The sequence below is a fragment of the Epithele typhae genome, assembly GCF_022376455.1.
Source record: "Epithele typhae strain CBS 203.58 chromosome Unknown BXZ73scaffold_22, whole genome shotgun sequence".
In the NCBI taxonomy this organism is placed as follows: domain Eukaryota; kingdom Fungi; phylum Basidiomycota; class Agaricomycetes; order Polyporales; family Epitheliaceae; genus Epithele; species Epithele typhae.
The window spans coordinates 92,640-113,618 of record NW_025954213.1 but is presented as its reverse complement, the minus strand read 5'-3'; the positions used below and the strand labels follow the sequence as shown (position 1 = coordinate 113,618).

At 60.1% G+C, this 20,979-nt stretch overlaps 6 protein-coding genes across 6 annotated transcripts; 5 read left to right on the top strand and 1 right to left on the bottom strand.

Moving 5' to 3' along the window:
• Positions 1 to 833: 833 nt before the first annotated feature.
• BXZ73DRAFT_89800 (cytochrome P450 oxidoreductase) lies at positions 834 to 3,184 on the top strand (the record flags this gene model as incomplete). The annotated part of the gene is made up of 4 exons (XM_048025395.1): positions 834 to 1,007; positions 1,070 to 1,637; positions 1,691 to 2,655; positions 2,708 to 3,184. The coding sequence occupies 4 exons, from the start codon at positions 834 to 836 to the stop codon at positions 3,182 to 3,184; spliced, it is 2,184 nt and encodes a 727-aa protein (XP_047878150.1).
• Positions 3,185 to 4,342: 1,158 nt separating this feature from the next.
• On the top strand, positions 4,343 to 6,261 carry BXZ73DRAFT_89799 (Mdm33 family-domain-containing protein; the record flags this gene model as incomplete). The annotated part of the gene is made up of 3 exons (XM_048025394.1): positions 4,343 to 4,347; positions 5,238 to 5,437; positions 5,525 to 6,261. 3 exons carry the CDS (start codon positions 4,343 to 4,345, stop codon positions 6,259 to 6,261), a joined length of 942 nt encoding a protein of 313 aa, XP_047878149.1.
• A 1,342-nt stretch (positions 6,262 to 7,603) lies between these two features.
• BXZ73DRAFT_77304 (uncharacterized protein) lies at positions 7,604 to 8,288 on the top strand (the record flags this gene model as incomplete). Its single annotated transcript, XM_048022636.1, has 2 exons — positions 7,604 to 7,818; positions 8,069 to 8,288. 2 exons carry the CDS (start codon positions 7,604 to 7,606, stop codon positions 8,286 to 8,288), a joined length of 435 nt encoding a protein of 144 aa, XP_047878148.1.
• Positions 8,289 to 10,039: 1,751 nt separating this feature from the next.
• BXZ73DRAFT_89798 (uncharacterized protein) lies at positions 10,040 to 11,765 on the top strand (the record flags this gene model as incomplete). The annotated part of the gene is made up of 11 exons (XM_048025393.1): positions 10,040 to 10,093; positions 10,225 to 10,279; positions 10,356 to 10,553; positions 10,623 to 10,705; positions 10,769 to 10,813; positions 10,873 to 10,932; positions 10,998 to 11,030; positions 11,092 to 11,118; positions 11,178 to 11,228; positions 11,258 to 11,623; positions 11,673 to 11,765. 11 exons carry the CDS (start codon positions 10,040 to 10,042, stop codon positions 11,763 to 11,765), a joined length of 1,065 nt encoding a protein of 354 aa, XP_047878147.1.
• A 1,434-nt stretch (positions 11,766 to 13,199) lies between these two features.
• BXZ73DRAFT_46609 (alcohol oxidase) lies at positions 13,200 to 15,760 on the top strand (the record flags this gene model as incomplete). Its single annotated transcript, XM_048019721.1, has 14 exons — positions 13,200 to 13,335; positions 13,429 to 13,510; positions 13,570 to 13,633; positions 13,699 to 13,792; positions 13,846 to 14,040; positions 14,121 to 14,213; positions 14,263 to 14,279; positions 14,330 to 14,498; positions 14,548 to 14,619; positions 14,670 to 14,761; positions 14,816 to 15,061; positions 15,118 to 15,202; positions 15,275 to 15,606; positions 15,665 to 15,760. The coding sequence occupies 14 exons, from the start codon at positions 13,200 to 13,202 to the stop codon at positions 15,758 to 15,760; spliced, it is 1,773 nt and encodes a 590-aa protein (XP_047878146.1).
• Positions 15,761 to 16,119: 359 nt separating this feature from the next.
• BXZ73DRAFT_77301 (uncharacterized protein) lies at positions 16,120 to 20,130 on the bottom strand (the record flags this gene model as incomplete). Its single annotated transcript, XM_048022635.1, has 12 exons — positions 16,120 to 16,289; positions 16,349 to 17,103; positions 17,170 to 17,293; positions 17,433 to 17,811; positions 17,971 to 18,062; positions 18,116 to 18,276; positions 18,326 to 18,827; positions 18,876 to 18,958; positions 19,018 to 19,528; positions 19,579 to 19,680; positions 19,777 to 19,902; positions 19,953 to 20,130. The coding sequence occupies 12 exons, from the start codon at positions 20,128 to 20,130 to the stop codon at positions 16,120 to 16,122; spliced, it is 3,183 nt and encodes a 1,060-aa protein (XP_047878145.1).
• Between the last annotated feature and the right edge of the window lie 849 nt (positions 20,131 to 20,979).

Sequence of the window (20,979 nt, the reverse complement as noted above, 5' to 3'; positions counted from 1 at the left end):
TCGGGGTGCTTTAATTGGTATTATTGATTGCGACATGTCAAGTAAATACACACTGAAGTTCGGAGTCGTGGTGGTGGGTTGAGTGCAAGATCAGGGAGAACCAGCTGGATCTATGCGGTGATCAAAGATTAGATCAACAAGTAGGCGCTTGAGAACACGACATTGGTAGACGTTTGTCACTGCAGCAGTGCATCAACCTCTGCGGGCCCAAGCCGGACGTGCCAGACGACGCGCGTCGCCCGATCGGCACTCGAGGAGCCCCATTAAAGTTCATGCACGCAGATGGTTGTGTTCAAGTGATGACTTGGACCTGGGTCTCTGCCTTTGGGTTAGTCTAGCTAATGACGTCTACGGACAATCGCCCCAGTCGTCGCCGCTGACACGCCAAGCCTTCCCATTCCCAAAAGAATAGGATGACTGAACGCCGCTGTGTCTCGCTGTCCACCCGCAGCGCCGCAGCTCGAGTCGGCCGAAGCGAGGAGAATGGGATTGCGACCCACTCTCCGACAGGTGCGGGTACCTATGTCGCGGCTAGAGGCGTTCGCAGCGGGAAGGCGCGAGGTCGGGACAGTTTGACGGACGAGGTTAGTGTCCGGAAGCTCGCCGCCGGAGGAAGGAGTGCGCTGACATAATAGTGACTGTCAAGGCGAATCGCGCGATGTGCCACTTCGGAGCGTGTGAGAACTCGGGGAAGGGTCGCGTACAGCGTCCGTTATAGGCTCGAGCTGTACCTGAGCCGTGTTTGTCTCTTCCCCTCCCTCTCCGGTTTCCGTCTCCCTGTCCTTTTCTCTCTCCCTTCTCCCTCTTCCCTCCTGCCTCGCCCATCGTCGGCCATGGCGTCTTCGGACGTCGTCATCCTTTCCCTAGGCGTGGTCCTCGCGGCCCTCTACCTCTTCCGCGACCAGATCTTCGCACCCTCCAAGCCCAAGTCTGCTCCGGTCACCTCCTCTAAATCTAATGCTGGTGGCGGAAACCCCCGCGACTTTGTCGCCAAGATGAAGGATGGCGTAAGTCGCGGCATTGTTTCCCTCTGCGCTGGCGTTTCCTCACTGATGCAACGTGGCCGCAGAAAAAACGCATCGTTATCTTTTACGGCTCGCAGACTGGCACCGCGGAGGAGTACGCTATCCGTCTCGCAAAGGAAGCCAAGCAGAAGTTCGGCCTCGCCTCCCTCGTCTGCGATCCCGAAGAATACGACTTCGAGAACCTGGACCAGATACCCGAGGACTGCTGCGCGTTCTTCGTCATGGCCACCTACGGTGAAGGCGAGCCTACCGATAACGCTGTCACCCTCTGCCAGAACCTTTCGGACGAGAGCTTCGAGTTCTCCACCGGCGAGCACAAGCTCGAGGGCCTCAAGTACGTCGTCTTTGGTCTCGGCAACAAGACCTACGAGCACTACAACCTCATCGCCCGCAACGTCGACTCGGATCTCCAGAAGATGGGCGCCACTCGTATCGGTGAGCGCGGCGAGGGCGACGACGACAAGAGCATGGAAGAGGACTACCTCGAATGGAAGGACCCTATGTGGGAGGATTTCGCGCGTGTCATGGGTGTCGAAGAGGGACAGGGCGGTGATACTCCCGACTTCGTCGTCACCGAGGTCGCCGACCACCCCATGGAGAAAGTTTACCTCGGTGCGTTTCCCTGAACAGCTGACTTCAGTAGTGGCGTCTGACCCCTCCGGCAGGTGAACTCTCGGCTCGTGCGCTCACCCGCTCGAAGGGCATTCACGACGCCAAGAACCCTTACCCTTCTCCTATCACTGTTGCGCGCGAACTCTTCACCGACGCCGCCGACCGCAACTGCATTCACGTCGAGCTCAACACTGAGAATTCTGGCATCACGTACCAGCATGGTGATCACGTCGGTGTATGGCCTTCGAACGCTGAGGCTGAAGTCGACCGCCTTCTCTGCACTCTCGGTCTCCACGATAAGAAAGACGCTGTAATTCAGATTGAGTCGCTAGACCCCGCCCTCGCAAAGGTTCCGTTCCCGGTCCCCACGACTTACGTCACGGTCCTCCGCCACTACATCGATATCAGCGCCGTCGCTGGCCGTCAGATCCTTGGTGTATTGTCCAAGTTTGCTCCCACTCCCGAAGCTGAGGCCTTCCTCAAGAACCTCAACACCAACAAGGAGGAGTATGCCAACATTGTCACCCACGGTTGCCTCAAGCTTGGTGAAATCCTTCAGCTCGCGGCTGGCAACGACATCTCTGTTGCCCCTACCCCCGAGAACACCACGGCCTGGAAGATCCCCTTCGACATCATCGTCTCCTCCATCACTCGACTCCAGCCCCGGTACTATTCGATCTCGTCTAGCCCCAAGCTTCACCCTCACTCCATCCACGTCACCTGTGTTGTTCTGAAGTACGAGTCTATCACGAACGAGAAAGTCAAGGCACGCTGGGTCTTCGGAACTGGCTCGAACTTCCTCCTCAACCTCAAGTATGCCGCAAGTGGCGGTGAGGCACCATTTGTCGACACCAAGGACGAGCCGGCCCGTGTCGTCACTCCTCAGTACGCTATCGAGGGTCCTCGCGGTGCTTACAAGCAGGAGACTGTCTACAAGGTCCCTGTCCACGTTCGCCGTTCCACTTTCCGTCTGCCTACGAACCCCAAGAGCCCGGTCATCATGATCGGTCCCGGTACTGTGAGTTTAGTTCAAGAATTGCCATCAACACACTGCTGACGGTTTTTCGTAGGGTGTCGCCCCCTTCCGCGGTTTCGTACAGGAGCGTGTGGCGATGGCCCGGCGCACGATCGAGAAGAACGGCACGGAAGGTCTCGCTGACTGGGGTGGGATCCGCCTGTACTTCGGCTGCCGCCACTCGAGTCAGGACTTCCTCTACAAGGACGAGTGGTCCGATTACGCACAGGAACTACACGGCAAGTTCACTCTCCGCTGCGCGTTCTCGCGCGAGGTGTACAAGCCCGACGGCAGCAAGATCTACGTGCAGGACCTCCTTTGGGAAGACCGCGAGACGGTTGCGGACGCGATCATCACCGGCAAGGGCTACGTCTACATCTGCGGTGACGCGCGTAGCATGAGCAAGGCGGTCGAGGAAACGCTGTGCCGCATCCTCGGCGAGGCGAAGGGTGGCAGCGCGGAGGTCGAGGGCGCGGCGGAGCTCAAACTTCTCAAGGAGCGCAGCCGGTTCCTCACCGACGTCTGGAGTTAATCGCGCGTTTCGCGGTTGGATGAAGGAGCATACCACTGGACTGGGTAGAGCGCAGGAGGGTAGACGGGGGGAACTGCGTCGGTATCTACTCTACACTTTCGTTATCTGTCTTTTGCTCTCACGTTCTGGGTCGCAGTCGTCAGCTCCTACTGTTAGAGCGGTCGATATGACCCTAAGTACATTTCTCGGAATAGAACGCTGTATCGGTAGAAGACATTTTGGTGTGTTTATGTTCAGACGTTCACATCTCAAGAAATGCCTCGGGGATTGAATGGCTTTCGACAACGGGCTCTGACAACACGATGCTGGTATCTTGCATTTCTGACATTCCCTGCGTAGTCAGCTGAGCAACGACAGGCTTGATAGATTCGGCTCTTTCTTTTTCTTGGACGGCCGTTCACGTCGGACCCAAGTGATCGTCGACACAGCTTTGCGGTCAAACACGCTGCGAGAAGTCTTGGGCGGTGGGCTGCGGCAGTGCCGCACTTGATGAGCTTCATGTCCATCTCGACATAGCCCTTCAAAAAGGCAGTCTCCCAAGCACCCAGCGCGCCGCGAATTCTCTCCCACCTCAATTCTCTTGTGCATCTAACAGAATGCCCCCAGGTATCCTGTACCCTTCACGTGCTCGTCGCCTGCTCCCGACAATTTTCAGACAGCGCCGAGTCGCGCTCTTCCAGCCACGACGATGAATGGTTCGAGCTGTCTGATGAACAAGGCAAACCTGCAGTTCCGCCTCACGCGATCTGCTGACCGCCGTACCGTCGCACAGGACCGAAACTGTCGGCATCGGCGTCAGAACTTGAGGAAACCGCGGACTCCCCCGTCGAGCCCTGGAACTACGTCCCGTGCACCTGCCCATCATCAGCCAGCCTGCAGCATGTGGAAGAGCACTTCCCACAGCAGGTGGGCACGGCCAGAAAATATCTGAGGGGTGCGGTTTTCGCCGTGGGGGGTGCGACGCTCGCGGTAGCAGGCGCCGCGACCGCGTTCCCGGCGAGCATCGGTGAGTGCGGCGGGTCTCGTAGCGATCGAGCGCGTGTACACTGTGCTCACCAGACCCTCCCGCGGACACATGCGACAGGTAGCTTAGCGGTCGTTCCGAGCAGCTTGGACTTGGTGGTGGCCGTCAATGGGATCGCGCGCGAGGTTGGGCGTATGGCGCAAGAACGGGGGAAGGCGAAAGAGGAGGTTGAAAAGCGCAAGGAGAAGCGCAAGGCGGAGGAGCGGGACGCGCCGTTTCTCTGCGTTTGTGACCGGTGCGACTGCGAAGCGAGTTGCGAGTGCTCGTGTAGGAGACGGGCTCGTGAACAAGTTGAAGAGGCATGTGAACCTCAGACATGCGATGTGCCAACGTAACTTACACGAGGATCCATCGGCGTTTCTGAGACCGATATTCTAGGCGTGCGGAACTCGGCTTGTGGGTGCTCCTAGTTTAGAAGGCGGGAAAGGTCGACAATCTATGAAGCGTTTCGTCGATTGAGAAGGAAATGAATTGACCCGCGCACGGTTCGAACTCGTCGGCTCGCCACCCACCGGCCCGACGGAACGCCTCGGAGTGATCTGTGAGTCGTCCGTCCGACCAGTATCCGACGGAGCGCGTATGACGGACTCTTTGCACTCTCACTCACTCTGGCACCTTGCTACATCTTCCCCGTGTCGACTGTGCAAGGAAGCCCCAGGCTGCGGCGATGTATCGTCGAGCCTTTGCGGCTCCCTCTGTCCGGTTCCGGCCACACCAATCATGTCTTCCACCACGACTAGATCTCCCGCTTGACCGCGTTGAGTCTTCTCCTTTGGCAGCTACACGGCGATGCTTTTCTGCGTCTGCACTGTCTCGCGACAGTAGACAATCCCCACCCCCTCCAACATCCTCTCCAAGGTCTGATGACACCAAGCAGACGACCGACATTCCGTCACAGGACCACTCTACCTCCACTTCCTCACCTGCACCGTCATCGAATGACAGTGCGACCGCATCGTCCGACCCCTCATTCTCATCCTCCGCGTCTACTGCCACATCTTTCACCACTGCGAGTACGTCTGCGGAGAGCGGTACAACGAGGGAGCAGCTCAACAAGCTCCAGTCACAACTCGACGCATGGAGGGTAGACACGCTGCGGGAGATGCGCACGCAGGGGGACGCTTTCACGACGCGCGTGGCACGTACGTTCGCCAAGTTCGGGAAGGAGCTCAACCGCGTCACGGGCTACGAGGAGATCGAGTTGCTAAAGCGGCGTGTCGTTGAACAAGGTGCGTCCCCCCGAGTATGCGATGATCCCTAAAGAGCTCACCGCTCTTCTCTCTCCCCTCCTTTCCCCTGTGCTCGTCGCATTCCAGAACTCCGCATCGGGGAAGCCCGCGAGGCCGCGCGCGCCGCCAAGGAAGCTTACTCCACCGCCGTCCTCCAGCGCGCCGACTCGCAGCGCGAAGTGACGGACCTCCTCCAGCGCAAGTCCTCCTGGACGGACGGGGATGTGATGCGCTACACCGCGCTCATCCGCGAGGACCACGCGCGGGAGCAGGCCGAGGCGCGGGCGAAGGTCGCCGCCGGCGCCGCGGACGACGCCGTCGAGCGCGCGTTCTCGGACCTCCTCCGCGTCACCCTCGGCCGGTACCACGAGGAGCAGGCGTGGAGCGACAAGATTCGGAGCGCGTCGACGTACGGCACGCTCGCGGCGCTCGCGCTCAACCTGTGCGTGTTCGTCGCCGCGACGCTCGTCGTCGAGCCGTGGAAACGCCGGAGGCTCGCGCAGACGTTCGAGCGCAAGGTGGAGGAGCTGGCGACGAAGACGGACGGGATGTTGGAGGGGCACGCGCGGGAGATGCAGGAGAGGCTAGATCGGCAGGAGGCGCTGTTGCAGGCGGCGATGGCGGTCACGACGACGGTGGCTGCGGTCGCTCCGGTCGAGGCGGAGGCGGGTGAGGTGGAGGATAGAGGGAAGGAGGCGGAGGCGGAAGGAGGTGCGGTTGAGGGCATACTCAGACGAAGACCACTGGACGAAAAGCAGCTCCTGCTGGTGGCATCTGCTTCTGCGGGTTTGCTGGGCTGGCTCGCGCGTAGTTGGCTCGGATGATAGTTTCCTGCAATAGACCATCGACTTCCGCGGGTCTATTTACGATGAAGTACGCCCCGCAACACTAGTTCTGCGTCTGAGCCACCCGCCCAAGGAGCTCGCTTTCATCCTCGCTATCGCCTTTGCAGTAAAAGGTTGGACAAAGCATTTCTCAACTCTGCGTTCCGGTGTGTCTTGCAGTGCTGGCAGCACGAACGAAGCGCTCCCTCTTTTATGCAGCGGACCAAGTGGTTGATGCATAACGAATGGCGGTATACCTTCTCTGAACTCGGCGGTGCTGGAACCTAGGAATGAGTACTTGACTCGTACTCAAGTACTCAGGGCCTGTTCGGTAACCCGAGAGCGGTCGTGTGCGACCAGTATCTGCCCGTGGGAACAGATACCGCTGTCAGTGATGGCGACCGCTTTCTGGCGCTTGCGGGCAGACGGAGTATGTGTCGGGCGCCTGCCCTTCTGGCAGGAGGAGGATGACAGTGATACCAGCTCACGAGTCCGCCTCTGTAGCTTAGTTACGAATATCCAATCATCTAAGCTACAAAGATGTATCCTACTTCAAAGCACTGAGCCCTTCTTGGACAAGATGAAAAGTCCACAGCAACTGCAACGCTGACCGCAGAAGGCCCGAACGTAGGCCGCATCAGCATCAAGCATTAATGAAACCTCAGCCCTCGAGAGACAAACAAAGAAGTGTGTGTGTAGCATCTCAGAAAAACGCCAAAAAAACCCCTGTGGGGAAACTTGACATAAGTGGTGGTCTTGAAGCAGGTCACGGTCGAGCCGGAGTTCAAGGGAGTCTGCAAGACTTGGACCTCCTTTTCTGGTGTCCAGATGAAGCAAGTAGGAACCACCTTCACCAGAGGGGCAGGGGTAGCATCAGCAGACATTGCGAGGGGAGGAGAAGTGGGAAAAATGAACGTCGAGGCCCGGGGCAAAAACTCGGTCGCAGACACTCGGTGTCGCGCGCGGGCGCGGTCGCAGGTTTCCGAACGCGCGATCTTCGTTGACGCTTAGCGCGGGAAACTGCGCATATACCGCGCGCGGGCCCTCCTGCCTTTTATGGTAGTAAACACCGGTCGCACACGACCGCTCTCGGGTTACCGAACAGGCCCTCAGGAGTCAGGATCCACCGGGCCGCGACTGTCGTGCTGACTAATAACATTCGTGCTGTTTTCGGCGCTCCACTGTTTCGTTTCTCTCCTCCTCCTCATACCCACTGGCCATGTATATGCGCACCACATGATGGAATCGATCTAGCAGTACCCACATCACAGAGAAACTCTGGTGAGTAACTTTCAACTCTCAAGCTCTTATCGGTCTCATCACTCTGAGTATATTAATAGTCATGTCGTTATCCCGCGCGTTCTTACCTGCTCTGCCTTCGTCCTGCATCAACTTCGGGTGGTCTGGGTCGGGAGGCACAGCAATCAAACACCAGCTTGATTGCTGCCGACTTCGACAATCTTCTTCCAACCTTACGGCCGAAAATGTCGACCTCACCGATGGCGCCGAACCTTACACGCGTACTCTCGTTACGCACCCCGACAATCACCTCGTAGTGTACGTGGCTTCCCGATTGTTCTAACGATGTCCGCTAATACATGGGCAGGCCACAATAATAGCGAGGTACTTCGGATCCATGGCTTCGCCCCTGCGCGGGCGCCCCCTTGTCTCGGACGGACGCTGCCGGGCCTCGCTCCAATGGCAACGCGTGAGGTCACTGTGCAGTGACAGCGTGAGTGCCCCGCCCGTCATCCCGTCAACGACCTCCTTCGCTACCCATGTGCAAATCGTCGCTCGGTTTCCACAGGCGACGTGGGCGCAAGGCCCTGTTCCCCATCTGCAGAGTCGGAGTTCCCACCGCGTGGCACCGCCGCACCGCCTCGGTCCGCAAGACGTCAGCGTCGAACCGCAAGACGGCAGCGAACATGCCACGGAGACCTGGCACCGTCGGTCTGCGGGTGGACGCGGTTCGCGGGATACGATCAGTCGAACGCAGGCAGGACTTCGCGATCCAGCACGAGCAGTGAATGGGCAGCGAATGGTGGGCCGAGCCGCGTTTTCGCCATTCGTTGCCACCATATGTGAGTGTTGATCCTGCTGTCACATCCACCTTTCGTATCCGGGAATCGGTGCGAGATGGAATTGCGAGTTTTGACGGAGACGACCGGTTGAGTTTAAAGCTTAGCCGACCGGTGACCACTCATTCCCTTTGACAGGTTACGGCATGTGCCTGGACGCTGCAGGAACGGGGTATCATGGACGGTCAGGAGCCTGAAGCACCTACATAGGCGGAGTGCCGAAAACAGATATATGATGGGCTCCATTGTAAGCTCGCTTCTTGCGCCGCTCAGCTGTTTCTCTGATGGGTGAGTTGCTGCATCTAGACCGGAGACCTCCTTTGCAAGCGTGATAGGCGATCGCTTTTGGCTTTCCTTTCCCTGGGCCAATGTCCAGATGCCTCGACTTCAAATTCCCGGTCAGAATGATCTGTGCCGCTTTGGCCCAGTGCACAGGCGTTGCAGCACTTCACGGCCCCGTAAAAGCGTGAGGTAACCTTCTCACATGCAACGATCTCATCCAGGCCTCTCTTAGCCGGCGAGCTTGATTGGCGGCACTCTGTTCGGCACCTCTGCAACTCAAATGGCGCAGAACAGGCGCGCCCGCCGTCCCGCGGCGGGTCCGTGGCTGCTACGGTGGAGCACGCGGGATTCTCTGATAGATGGAGCGCGACGCCTTTGTGGCGTTTGAACGCCCGGTGCGCAGCGTCGTGTCCAACTCTCTTTCTCATCCGCCGTGCTGCCACATCTGACTCCTTTATGCCAGACGACAGCATCGTCCTCGGCCTTCTTCATCTGTGGCAAGATTGTTGCTCCACCTTCAATGGCCGCTTTGGCATCGGAGACGAGGATCCCGGATGTGCCAGACGGGCGCCATCTTCCCTCCGCGGTGTTCTGCAACTTTGCCAACAGACACCGTGGGCCGCGCCCCGGTCCTAAGGGTGGAGAGCGCTCCGCACAGAGACGGGATTACGTTGCCCCGGGTGCAGACCCTTCAAATGGGGTCGCACGCCCGACCGTCTTCGACCGGGAACCCGGGGACGACCGTGTGGCCACCTTCGAGAACGGCCGGCGCCGGAGCCGACGGTAGAGGGACCGAGATGCACACTGACCCTCGCCGGCAGTGCCTCGCACTACCAGGGGCTCGCGTGCGCGGTCCCTGCGCGATGTACATAGCCGTATCCTCCAGCGGAAGCCTCCGACAAGCCTGCGCCGCGTCTTGCGCCAACGCCCCTCGCCCGGATTACGGGGCGGGGCATGAGTAACGTTCGCGCCGAGATCCACGCGCGCGTTACGTGCGTCTGAACTCAAACCGGCCGCGAACGCACGGTCCCGCGCTACTACCCGCTCCCCCGGTGAGTGCCCTCCCTCACATAATCAATATTCGTGGTCCAGTCGCACGCCCTGCCGTCGCATGGCGTGTAATTTCCAGCTCCTCACTTCCTGCGAGTTCCCGATGGAAGCCTCAGGAAGCTGATGCTCGAGCTCTGAGCCAGTATCACGGGTGGCGGAGCAATGTCCCGGCGTCAGTAGACTGGCAAGGCTCGCGCTCATCTGCTTTTTGCCTCCATAAATCGCCTGGAACTCAATCATCTGTCGTGTACCGGACGCGCAATCGGGTGCGCCGACCCGCGATGTATTATAAGCCCACCCTCCGTCGAGTCTTCTGGACGCCCTCACCCGACACCACCCCACCTCCGTTTCCCCTCGAGGCACCAACCATGGCAGACGATTCGACCCAGCCGCCCGTGTCGCCCGAGACCCTGCTGAGGTACGTTCCTCGCTTCCCCTTCGCCGATAATACTTTAACCACAGGCACCGTGCAGGATCGGCCCCATTGTGCGTAGTGGTGATTATTGAGCCGCTGCGCTCACTCGACTAATACGTCTCGCCGCCGCCGCATCAGCTCATCGGTGCCTTGTTCTGTTGGATGCTGTTCGGCATCTCCACCGTCCAGCTGTGTTCGTCCACCCTCTTCTCTCTGAACGCGCCGCGGCACTCGGCAGCTGACCGTCGTTTTCTTCCATTCGTCCACAGACATCTACCACGTGTCCTTCCCGCGCGACCGGTTCGCCATCCGGGCGTCCGTCTACACGATCTTCGCGCTCGACATCTTCCAGAGCATCGTCGTTGCCTGCGAGGCGTGGCAGACGCTCTGCGCCGGCTGGGGCCGCCCCGTCAACCTGCAGTTCCCCGGCTGGACGTTCACTGGGCTGCCCATCGTCTCGAGCGTCAGTGCGTGCTCATTTCATCTTCGCTCGATTTGTGCCACGGTGGAGCTCACTTCGGTGTTTCATATCGTAGTTTCTATTTGGGTGCAAACGTTCTACGCATGGAGGATCTATCAGCTCGGAAAGTGGAGGGTGGTTCCGATCATCATCATGATTGTTCGCACATCTCTCTCGTCCGACTCGCTCCACCTGGGCGATGCTGACTGTACCCGCCCGCAGACCGCGCTCGCTCAGGCCGGTGCCGCCTGTGCAATTGCGATCTCGGTAGGCGTTCACTACCCGTGCTTTACCGGTCCGAGTGCTGATCAGTCGGGTCCTGGTAGTTCATCTCTCTCAAGGATATCGAACGCCTGCACGACACGGATATGTTCGCCCGCACAATCGTACGTTCACGGCGGCGCTTGTCCCGCCTCAGCTCGGTGCTCATTATCATTGCTCGACAAATCAGGTTTGGCTCGGAGGCAGCGCGTTCACCGACATGGTGCGTTCCCTTCTTCGCCGTCGAATCCGATCCGGAACCCAGTTCTGACGCAGCCGCCCAGACGATCATGATTTCTATGGTCTACCTCGTGCGCCCTCTTCTCCTTGCTCTCCCGCCCTCTCTGACCAGCCTCCCGACGCCCCACAGCTGTACAACGTCCGGGAGAAGACCCGCGACTTCGAGCGGTCCGAGTTCATGGTCCGCCGCCTGATCCGCCTGACGTCGAGACCGGGTGCGCGTGCGCGCTCTCCGCGGTGCTCGAGCTCGGCTTCTTCCTCGGCCTGCCGGACACGAACATCCACCTCATCATCGCGCTCATCCTCTCGAAGGTGTACTCGAACACGCTCATGACGTCCCTCAACTCGCGCGCGAACATCGCCGGCACGCGCTCCGTCGGCGGCAACTCCCTCTCGATGTCGCGCAGCATCGGCTTCAACGGCTTCGCCACCACGGTCGAGACCGCGACGACGATGACCGCCGGCGGCGCGGGCGAGGGGCTCGCCGCGCCCGACGGCAAGGCCGTCGCGGTGCACATCTCGCGCGCGGTGGACTCGGATCGGTCGGCGGGGTCGGCGGACGACAAGTATGCGGAGGTGCGTCACGGCGCGTTGTCATCGGGCGCGCGCGGGTGGGGCTGACAAGCGCGAGCCGGTGCAGAACTGGCCGGACCTGGAGATGAACGACGTGCGGGCGCGCAAGTTCGACATCGCGAGCTCCGTCGCGCGCGCGGTGTGAGCCGTCTACGTGTCGCTGTGAGTGAAGCTGTCACCCCCGGACCTGGTCTCCTCGCGGTTGCCCCTCCTTCCTCCTGGTCGCTGTCGCGCACGCCTCGCGCGTCTTGTATATATTTGTCCGCACACCCTTCGCTCGTTACCGGTTTACGTCTCTTGTGCTCTCTTGTGATATGATAGGCGCTACTGAATGTACCACCATCTGCTGCCATGCTCCGCTCGCGTTTCTGACGACCCCGGCGGTGTGGATTCCAGGTGAGTGAGTGGTTTGGTAGCCCGTCCCTGTCCGTTCCCTCCCGATTAGGATCAAAGCTGTGGGCCCAACTCCGTCTGTTCACATCACCCGCCTCCTCCTCCTCCTCCCCCTCGCTGAAAGGGGTTGATCGCCGAGCGAGGCGCCGCTTCAAACCGAGGACTTATGCTCAGTGCGCAGGGCGCGGCGGCCGACCATGCGAGTCCACAGTGTCGGGGGCTTACGTCCATGGCTTCCTGATCATCGTTGTGATATTAATACTGCAGGCATTCAATTGCTTGCAATTGCTGCCAGCTGCAGCATGGTGCTCACACTCGTTCTCTGTGTTTTTTCATAAGTGCAGACAGACGAACGTGCCCCCTCCCTCTCTGCTCGACGCTCACTGTCATTGCCAGTGTGGAGTTAGAGCGGGCGCTAACGCTGTTTGCATAGATTTGTGCTCGTGTTCAGTAACTAGTTGGTGGTCGTTCCCTTGATCGCCGACTTCCACCACCATACCCGACCCGAGCCCGCCGCCTCCCCCGCCCGCGGCCCAGCACCACCCGAACCTGAGGGCTCCGCAACCATGGACGACGCTGCGGAGTGCCGTAAACTGTGCCGAGAAGCCGGACGTTCGCTCCGAGCTTCTCCGCGCGACGTGCGTGGGGCCCGACGGTGTGCAGGTTACGTACCGCTCTCTGCCCTCTTCCGCATCCCAGGCGAAGACGGAGGTGGGAGGGCTGGAAGAGATGTGCGCAGGGGCCCTGAGGCCTTGAGGGGCTCTTTACGCACATGCGCACCCGCCGCCGCGCGGCAGCCTCGGGCCTATGTCCGCTCGTACGTCTCTCGCAAAGCGTCGCGGGAGGCCAGGGCCGCTCTCGCGCCCGTCGCGACCGAAATCAAAGGAGGCCGCCATCGTGCCTTATAAATAGCGCCGTTCTCGCGCGATCGCGGCAAGGAGGCAGCCCTGCTCAGTGACGAACTAGGCTCGCCCTGTCCGCGCAGACGGAGTCCTCTGCCACACGCACGCCCGCGCACCAGGCCCGACTTGGGTCCACTCACGCGCCCCGCTCGCGTCCGCCACCGTCCCATCTGCCTGCTAGCTTAGCCGGCACGTCACGACGCCTCCCGCGCGCGCGGCCGGTACATATAGCTCTCTCCCCCCTTCCTTCCGTCGCTCACCCGCTCACCCAGCTGCATCCAGCGATGCCCTCTGCGCCGTTCCACGCACTCCAGGCCCTCGCCGCCATCGCGCTCGGGCTGCACGCGGCCCAGGCGGCCCTGTTCACGAGCCCGACGAGCGAGGTGCTCAGTAAGTCCTATGATGTCATCGTTGTTGGCGGTGAGTCGCACGGCTTCTCTCTTTTCCCTCTCGCTCTCATCTCTACTCATTCACCATTTTTATGCTTTTGCTGATCGATATATGCGCACGTAGCTGGCGCGGCAGGTGCGGTCATGGCAACCCGCCTGACTGAAGATCCACACACGAACGTCCTGCTCATCGAGGCCGGTACGGGGTGAGTGCTAGGCCGTGTTCGGCGCTTTTCATGGGCTCATCAAGGGCGAACGCACATAGTGACTTCATGAACGTGAACATCTCAGTTCCTGGGTTCTCCTCGAGGCTCACTGGGTCCAAGTTCGTGAGTGCAGCTCTGAGCGTGCACCGCATGCCTGTCGTGGCGTCTCACCATGCTGTTCCTTTCAGGATTGGAACTTCACCACGACCCCGCAAGAAGGTCTGAACAACCGAGCGGTCGCGTACCCTCGCGGATTCGTCCTCGGCGGCTCCACGGCGACCAGTACGTCCGACTTCGGCCCCCTGCTTCGCATATACTCATGAATGCACGTGTAGACCTCATGATCTTCTGCCGCGGGACCAAGGACGACTTTGGCAGGTTTGCAAACGTCACTGGAGACAGCGGGTGGGAGTGGGAGAATATCCTTCCCTTTGCCTTGAAGGTCGACAATATGACGGCCCCGACCGACGGGCATAACGCGACTGGGCAGTTCAACCCGGCGGTCCACCAGGCAAATGGTGAGTGCCTTTGTGCGAAATATAGAGATCTGCATGTGCTGATGTAGGTTGTAGGCGTTGTGGACATCAGCGTCGCGGGAATGCCCCTGGAGCCATTGACTCCATTGCACTGAACGCCTCTGCGGAGCTCCCAGATCAGTTCCCCTTCAACCTTGACTACAACTCCGGCGATACGATTGGCTTCAGTAAGACGCTCTTCTATAGACATTTTATCCAATATTTAACGAGCTATAGGTTGGACTCAGTCGACTGTATGCGTTTCGACATACTATGTGAAACTCATCCCTGACCTAGACCATAGATTCACGACGGCGTCCGCGTCACCTCGGCGTCCTCGTATCTTGCCCAAGCATTCAATCGTACCAACTTGGACATCCTCATTGATACTCGCGTGACAAAGCTGCACCCAGTTGGTCCCTGTACTGACTCTCCGGATATGCGGACAGTCGAGTTCGCTCAATCGGCAGATGGTGGGTCTCATGACGTTCAGGATATACAAGTCAGCTGACATAGCATCAGGTCCGACTTATAATCTCACAGCCTCCAAGGAGGTGATTTTGTCTGCAGGGTCTATCAAGACCCCTCACATTCGTGAGCGTTCAAGCGCCGTCTGAGGACTTGTGCTCACGACTGCGATGCAGTTATGTTGTCTGGAATTGGTGATGCCAGTCATCTTACTGAAAAGGGCATCACTCCTCTCGTCAACCTCACAGCTGTCGGCGGAAACCTCCAGGTACGAGATGTTTCCTTTACCTGCAACGACATCGCTTACAGGTTCTCATTCAAGGACCACGTCTTCCTCGGCAACTCATGGAACGTCACTGCCAACTTCACTCTCGACGACCTCCATCGGAGCGCCAACCTGACCGCCGAGCAGCTCCAGTTGTGGATGACGAACGGAACGGGCCTCCTGGGGCTCCCGCCTACCAACCAGTTCATGTGGCTGCGTGCAAACGACTCGACTTTCACCGACATTGGTGCGGAGGATCCGAGCGCAGGTCCTACTTCGGCGCACTTCGAGATCATCATTAGCGTCCGTATCCCTTCATGGCCCAGGCTCGTGCCGGCGGAGACTGACCCATACCCCAGGACAACTTCGCGTCGAAGCGGGTAGCTCTTCCCTCGACGGGCCGCTTCCTCTCCCTCGTCACGAACGTCATCTCGCCCTCGTCCCGTAAGTCGACACCTCCCTCGCCTTGATCTTCCCATCACTGACCTCGCCCCTCTTCCCTCCCCCGCGCCTCAGGCGGCACCGTCACCCTGAACACGACCGACCCCTTCGACGCCCCGCTCATCGACCCCGCGCTGCTCTCCACCGACGTCGACCGCGCGATCGTGCGCGCCGCGATCGCCGCCGCGCGCCGCTTCGTCGCCGCGCCCGCGTTCGCGGGCTACGTTCTCGGCGAGTTCGGCGCGTTCGCGGCGGCGCAGACGCCGGCCGAGGTCGACGCGTACGCGGCGGACAACGCGGACACGGTCGACCACCCGGTCGGGACCGTCGCGCTCGGGAGCGCGCTCGAGAACGACTTTTGCGTGAAGGGGACGAAGGGGCTGCGCGTCGTTGACGCGAGCGCGTTCGTGAGTGTCGTTTTTTCCCTGGGCTGAGGATGTGGGAGCTGATCGTGTTTGGGGACAGCCGTTCATCCCTTCTGGGCACACGCAGGGGCCGACGTACATTGTCGCGGAGCGCGCGGCGTCGTTGGTCAAGGCGAGCTTGAAGAAGAGGAAGTAGGAGTGTACAGGACCCGCGGCCCGCCGGACAGTGTCTCTATTTCGTCTCGGATACTTTCTTCGTTTTGACATACATACTGTACGCTTTGATGTTCCGTTGTAATATATCTTTCGCTGGATGTAATCGAGGATGAGTGGCAGTGAAGCGAGCGTATCGCAGCGGAGGTTCGCGGCGTTCAAATCCAGCGCGACCAGCACGGATAGCATTCGATGGTGTCGTACAAACATACGAGCACAGTGATCTTCAGTGGTACAATGCGTGTGCGTAGCACAAGGAAACTCAAACCTTCAGACGCGACGAGCCCTCAGGCCTCAGCGGGAGTCGATCCTGCCTCATCAAGACACCTCCCAACTCTCCCTTTATCCCCCGTAATACGACTCGTCCTGCGAGTAACCCAGGCTCGGCGTGCGCCCGGCGACCGACGGCTCGTAGACCTGGCTCCTCCGAAACCGCCGCAGCGCCTCCTTGACTCCCTCCGTCCGCTCCGTCCGCTGAGTCCGCTCCGTGCGCTCACTGCCCGGGAGGGCGCCTGCGGGCTTGAATCTCAGTCAGCGCGGCCTTCCCCCCACAGAGATCGCGGCTACTTACCGCCAGTGCCCGTCGGCGGGGCCCCCGTCGCCGTCGTCTGTCGGCCCAACGGCGGGCGCACCCGCGACGCGTCCCGCGTCGGCGTCTGCGCCCGCGCGCCGAGTCCTGGACCGCCCGTCGGGCCTGCGCCCGCGCGCCCGCGCTGCTGGCCGGGGGCGGGCGAGCTCGAGCGGCTCGGCGCGGGCGAGCGGGCGCGGCCTGCGGGCGAGCCTGGGCGGCGCAGGTCGGGCGCGCGGTGGCCGGCGGGCGAGCCGGGGCGGTGCGGGTGGCGCGCGGGGCCGCCGCCTGGGGAGGACGACCCGCTCGGGCTCGAGGTGGTGGCGGAGCCGGGGGCGGGGGAGTGGGAGCGGGCGCTGCCGGGGCTGCCGCTGCCGGAGGAGGGCGTCCACGGGCCGCGGCCGTTGGGCGTGGCGGCGGGGGCGGCGGAGCGGCGGAGCTCGAAGAGGAGGTCACCACTGTGGTTGAAGGTGGGGGAGCAGAGCGTGAAGGGGTTCGCGGCGGGGTAGTAGTACTTCCAGGCACCCTCGAGCTCGCGGAGCTCCTTGCCGACGGCGGTGAACTCGTCGGCGCGGGGGAGGTTGGCGCGGAGGATGGCGTAGGCGTCGCGGACGTCGTCGCCGGCGACGACGTTCAAGTTGGAGGTCTTGGGCGCGCTCTGCTTGATGTTGTCCGCGCCGAGGATCTCGACCTTGACCGCGCCGCGCGACTGGGTCTTGATCGAGATTGTGATCTCCCAGACGAGGGAGGACTCGGTGCTGCGGTGGAGGGGAGAAGGGAGAGGTCAGCGCGCGGCGGCGTGAAGGAGGCCGAGGGAGACGGACCTCCAGCTGTTGTTCCGCTCGTCGCTGAAGATGCGGAGCGACGTCGTACCAGACATCTTCACCTCGAAGGAGCCTTTGGACAGCTGCGCCAGATCCGGCATCAGGAGCTCGTTCTGCGTCGAGCCTGTGCACAATTCCGAAGCAACTTCGATGAGCGCCACGACCCGGTGCGTCGGAGAAGAACGCGGCACTCACACGTGAACTTGTACTCGCTCCGCTGCTGCACCGTGCCCTCCTCGCGGATGTGCTCCTCGCGGACGTACTTCCACTCATACTTTTGCGCGTCGACCCGTCCGTGCCGTCGCCCGTGAGCCAGGCGCATTCCTTGTCCCGATACTCCGGGTGGCGCGCCCAGAGCTCGACCACGCTCGCGCCGTCCCGGCTGTTCTGCGCCGTCGCGGAGACGGAGACGAGGGTGGTGAGCGCGTTGACACGCGCGAGGAGCGCGAAGAGCCGCTTCCGGAAGATGAGCTTGTTCACCGCGAACGTCCCGTGCGAGAAGCCGGTGCTCGAGTGCACGATCCAGTTCGGGGACGGCTTGAAGTACTCGCGCCGGGGGAACCCCGCACCGCCCGTCATGCCGAGCACGAAGAGGATCTGCTCCGTCGCGGCCTCGGGCGGGTCCGGTCCCGGCCGCCGCTGCTGCCGTCGACAGGCACAGGCGCGGCGAAGGCGGAGGTGAGGAAGGTCATCGACGTGAACTTGCAGAAGGACGGGTGCGAGGGCACGTGTGGTACACGGGTACGCTCGCGACGACGTGCATCCCGCGGTCGATCATGGGTCGAAGTAGCCGGACATGACATGATGGATGAGCGTGAGCTGGACCCGCTTCCCGACCTCGTCGATCGGGGCGCCTTCTTCGAACGTCGAGCGCTCGGGGATGGGTTCCGCGCCTGCAAGTCTAGTTAATCAAAACGGGGGAGCACAGGAAGTGAGAGCAACGTACTCTTTAAGTCAAGGTAGATGTGCTCGTAATGTGCGCCAATCACGGGCACGTAGTACGGCCTGTCCGTGTAGTCTGGGTTCGGGAGCATGTCGTGGGCACAAGATTTGAGTTCGACCTCGAAAGCCAGACGGCATTCGCCGATATTGTGTGGACCACCCGGTCTGATAGAGGGTTAGTACGGCGTGCTGGCAAAAGGATCCGCGTGCTTACACTTCTTCGAGCTCCAAATCATCATTAAGAAGCTCAGAACCCATTGAGGCCGTAGTAACGGTGAAGGTGACGATGGCACGAGACTTGGGCAAAAGAGACACGGTGATCATCTTGACCTCGATCTGAGCTTGATCCCCGCTCCACACAGAGAAGATCTCCCGCGCCTTCTGGAAGCGTGCACGGATCTGGTTGGTGATGGACGTCTGCGAGATGGCCATGACGAGGTCGAAGCCACCCATGTTCGTCCCTCTGATCATCGAATCGAGAGCGCCGGCGCCGGCTCTCGCTCCGAACTCAAGCATCCACCAGCTGCCATCGGCTTCGGTGCGACGGTGAATGAGAGAGTGTTCCTCGATGAGACACCTGTACAGGTATTGCAGCTTCGTGCGCCTGATCACTTCGATGTACTGAGCGACGAAGAACCGGATGAACTCGGCATGTGCTTGTTTGTGCTCCTCCTTCAGGTATTCGTAAGTGGAGAAGAGTTCGCCGTAGTGAATACCTGCCATGGCGTTAGGTCTAGGATGAGTGGAGTGAACGGAAGACGTACTATTCGTGTTGACCTTCACATCTGTCTTCGACACGTCAACCTCAAGCAGGAGCGACAGCTTCCATCCTTTGTAGTCAGGCTCTCTGAAAACCACATTACCATCACAACTTGTGGCCAGTGCGCAAATGAAGTCGGTACGTACTTGTTCCGCGTCGCTGGATCGGGGTGCTCCTCGTGACTATAAAACGTCACCTCCGACAGATTGAAGGTCAGGATGATTTCGCGCGCGCAGAGAATCCGTACTTGAGGCTTCCCGAACCGAACAGAGAAGTGCCAGTCAGAGTGACGGTTAGGGGCGATGAACCAGCTCTTGAAGCCGGCGAGGAACGTCCTGTCGTCCCACACCATTTGGTTGGCTTCTCCGCGAGCGCGAGCCATGAAGACGCAGGTAAACCACATGAGCGAGAGGTAGTTGTTGATTGCCGCTGTGCTGACTCCAAGGATCGAGTCCAGGGTAATGACGCTATCAGAGTCCGTGGTGAGAGAGAAGTTGATGTTGGGGCGGAGATCGTCCTCGTCGAACTCCGGAGGGAAGAAGAGGACGTGATGGCCACCGGCTTGCAGGTAGCGCAAGTACAAGAGGAAATGCCGTTCGAGGTCTGCTTCCTTCGCATGTTCCTGATCAACACCCTCCCACTCGACATGCTTCGCATCTGCGATAAGTCAGTGAGCCGCTACCAACACGGCATGCGAGCAGACGTACGCTCCAAGTCGAACACGAGTAAGTGGATGCGGCTTTCGTAGTCGCCAACTTTGGAGTCGTTGCCCACCAGCGTACGCCGCTCAGTGGAGACACGGAATTTGGCTTTGACGCGCGGAGGGGTTGGATGTCACTAATGCACAACGGTGAGAGATAGCATACACAATCGCAAAAGCCACACTGACCTGCCGGAAAAGGTACCCTCCAAAAGAGTAAGCTCTAGCAGAGCATCGTGATCGCACACGAAAGAGAGTTGGGGCATGCCGAATTCGAAGCTGACGGAGTGACGGCCCCTCGAGGCATATTTCTTCCACGCAAAAGTCCTCCCTGCACGAGGGTTAGCCATCCACGACCAAGAAACACCGTCAGAGACTCACGAATCTCGTCCGAAGGCGTCGACGATGCGTACTCCTCTATACGGCGTACTGCGGCAAGATGATTGAGGTTGAGTTGTCCATTGAGATAGCTGACGGTTATTTCAGTGCATAGGCGGTCGACGTTGACCTCGGGTTCGATGGGGTGGACGGTATCACTGGGGAGCGATTCTTGAGACATTGCAGGGGAAGTCAGAGAGCGAGGCTCGACATTTGACCGTCCACGAATGCACTATATATACTCTTCTGCGAGTTCCACAGAGTCTGTGACCGGGACGAAATCAGTGCATAAAATATGATAGGCTCGGCTGCGATGCCCAAACCATGGCAGCGAAGTATGGAAGGTTCAACTACGTGGTGGTTCACAATCGCATGGATGCCGCCAGGTGTTCACGGAGCCACTGTCATAGTGCATGCCCTCCTTCAATCTGTCTTCGCCACGTTCGCATTAAATACCGCCATGAACCGATGCGGCGGATAGGTCAGGGTTCTGGGCGAAGGGTTGCGGGACCTTCGTCAGTGGGTGGTTGTAGTTCAATCGATGGGACTCACTGAAACACGCTTGAATGTTTGTACTGGTGTGGTACTCCGAACTTTAGGCCACGATGGTTATCACAGGGACAGCATGGACGCCACCAAGAACCTGCGGCAAGGCTATACGAGTACCGAGGGGTGGAACATCAATGTCCTAGCTAAGACGATCAGCGGGATCAAGCGGGGGCTCCGCACGCACTTACGTCTATCTCGTAGGACTGTCGGGCCGCTGGAGAAGTGCAGGCCACGGAGGTCACTTGTCTTGCCACCATGCAGAAGATAGGCATGCGGCAGAAGTGCTCTTTCCACGATGGGCTTGCGCCGATCCTCGTATTTGCTTTTCGCTGGCGGATGAAAGTTAGAGACACGATGGGTGGAGACCTTTTCGAGTTCTCGGACGCTGGCCCTGTAGAGGCTGTGGCCCAGCTTTTGTCGCGAGAGGCTGCTTGCTCCGACAGAATGCGCAGTGTGCATACCATGATGAGCGTCCGATAAG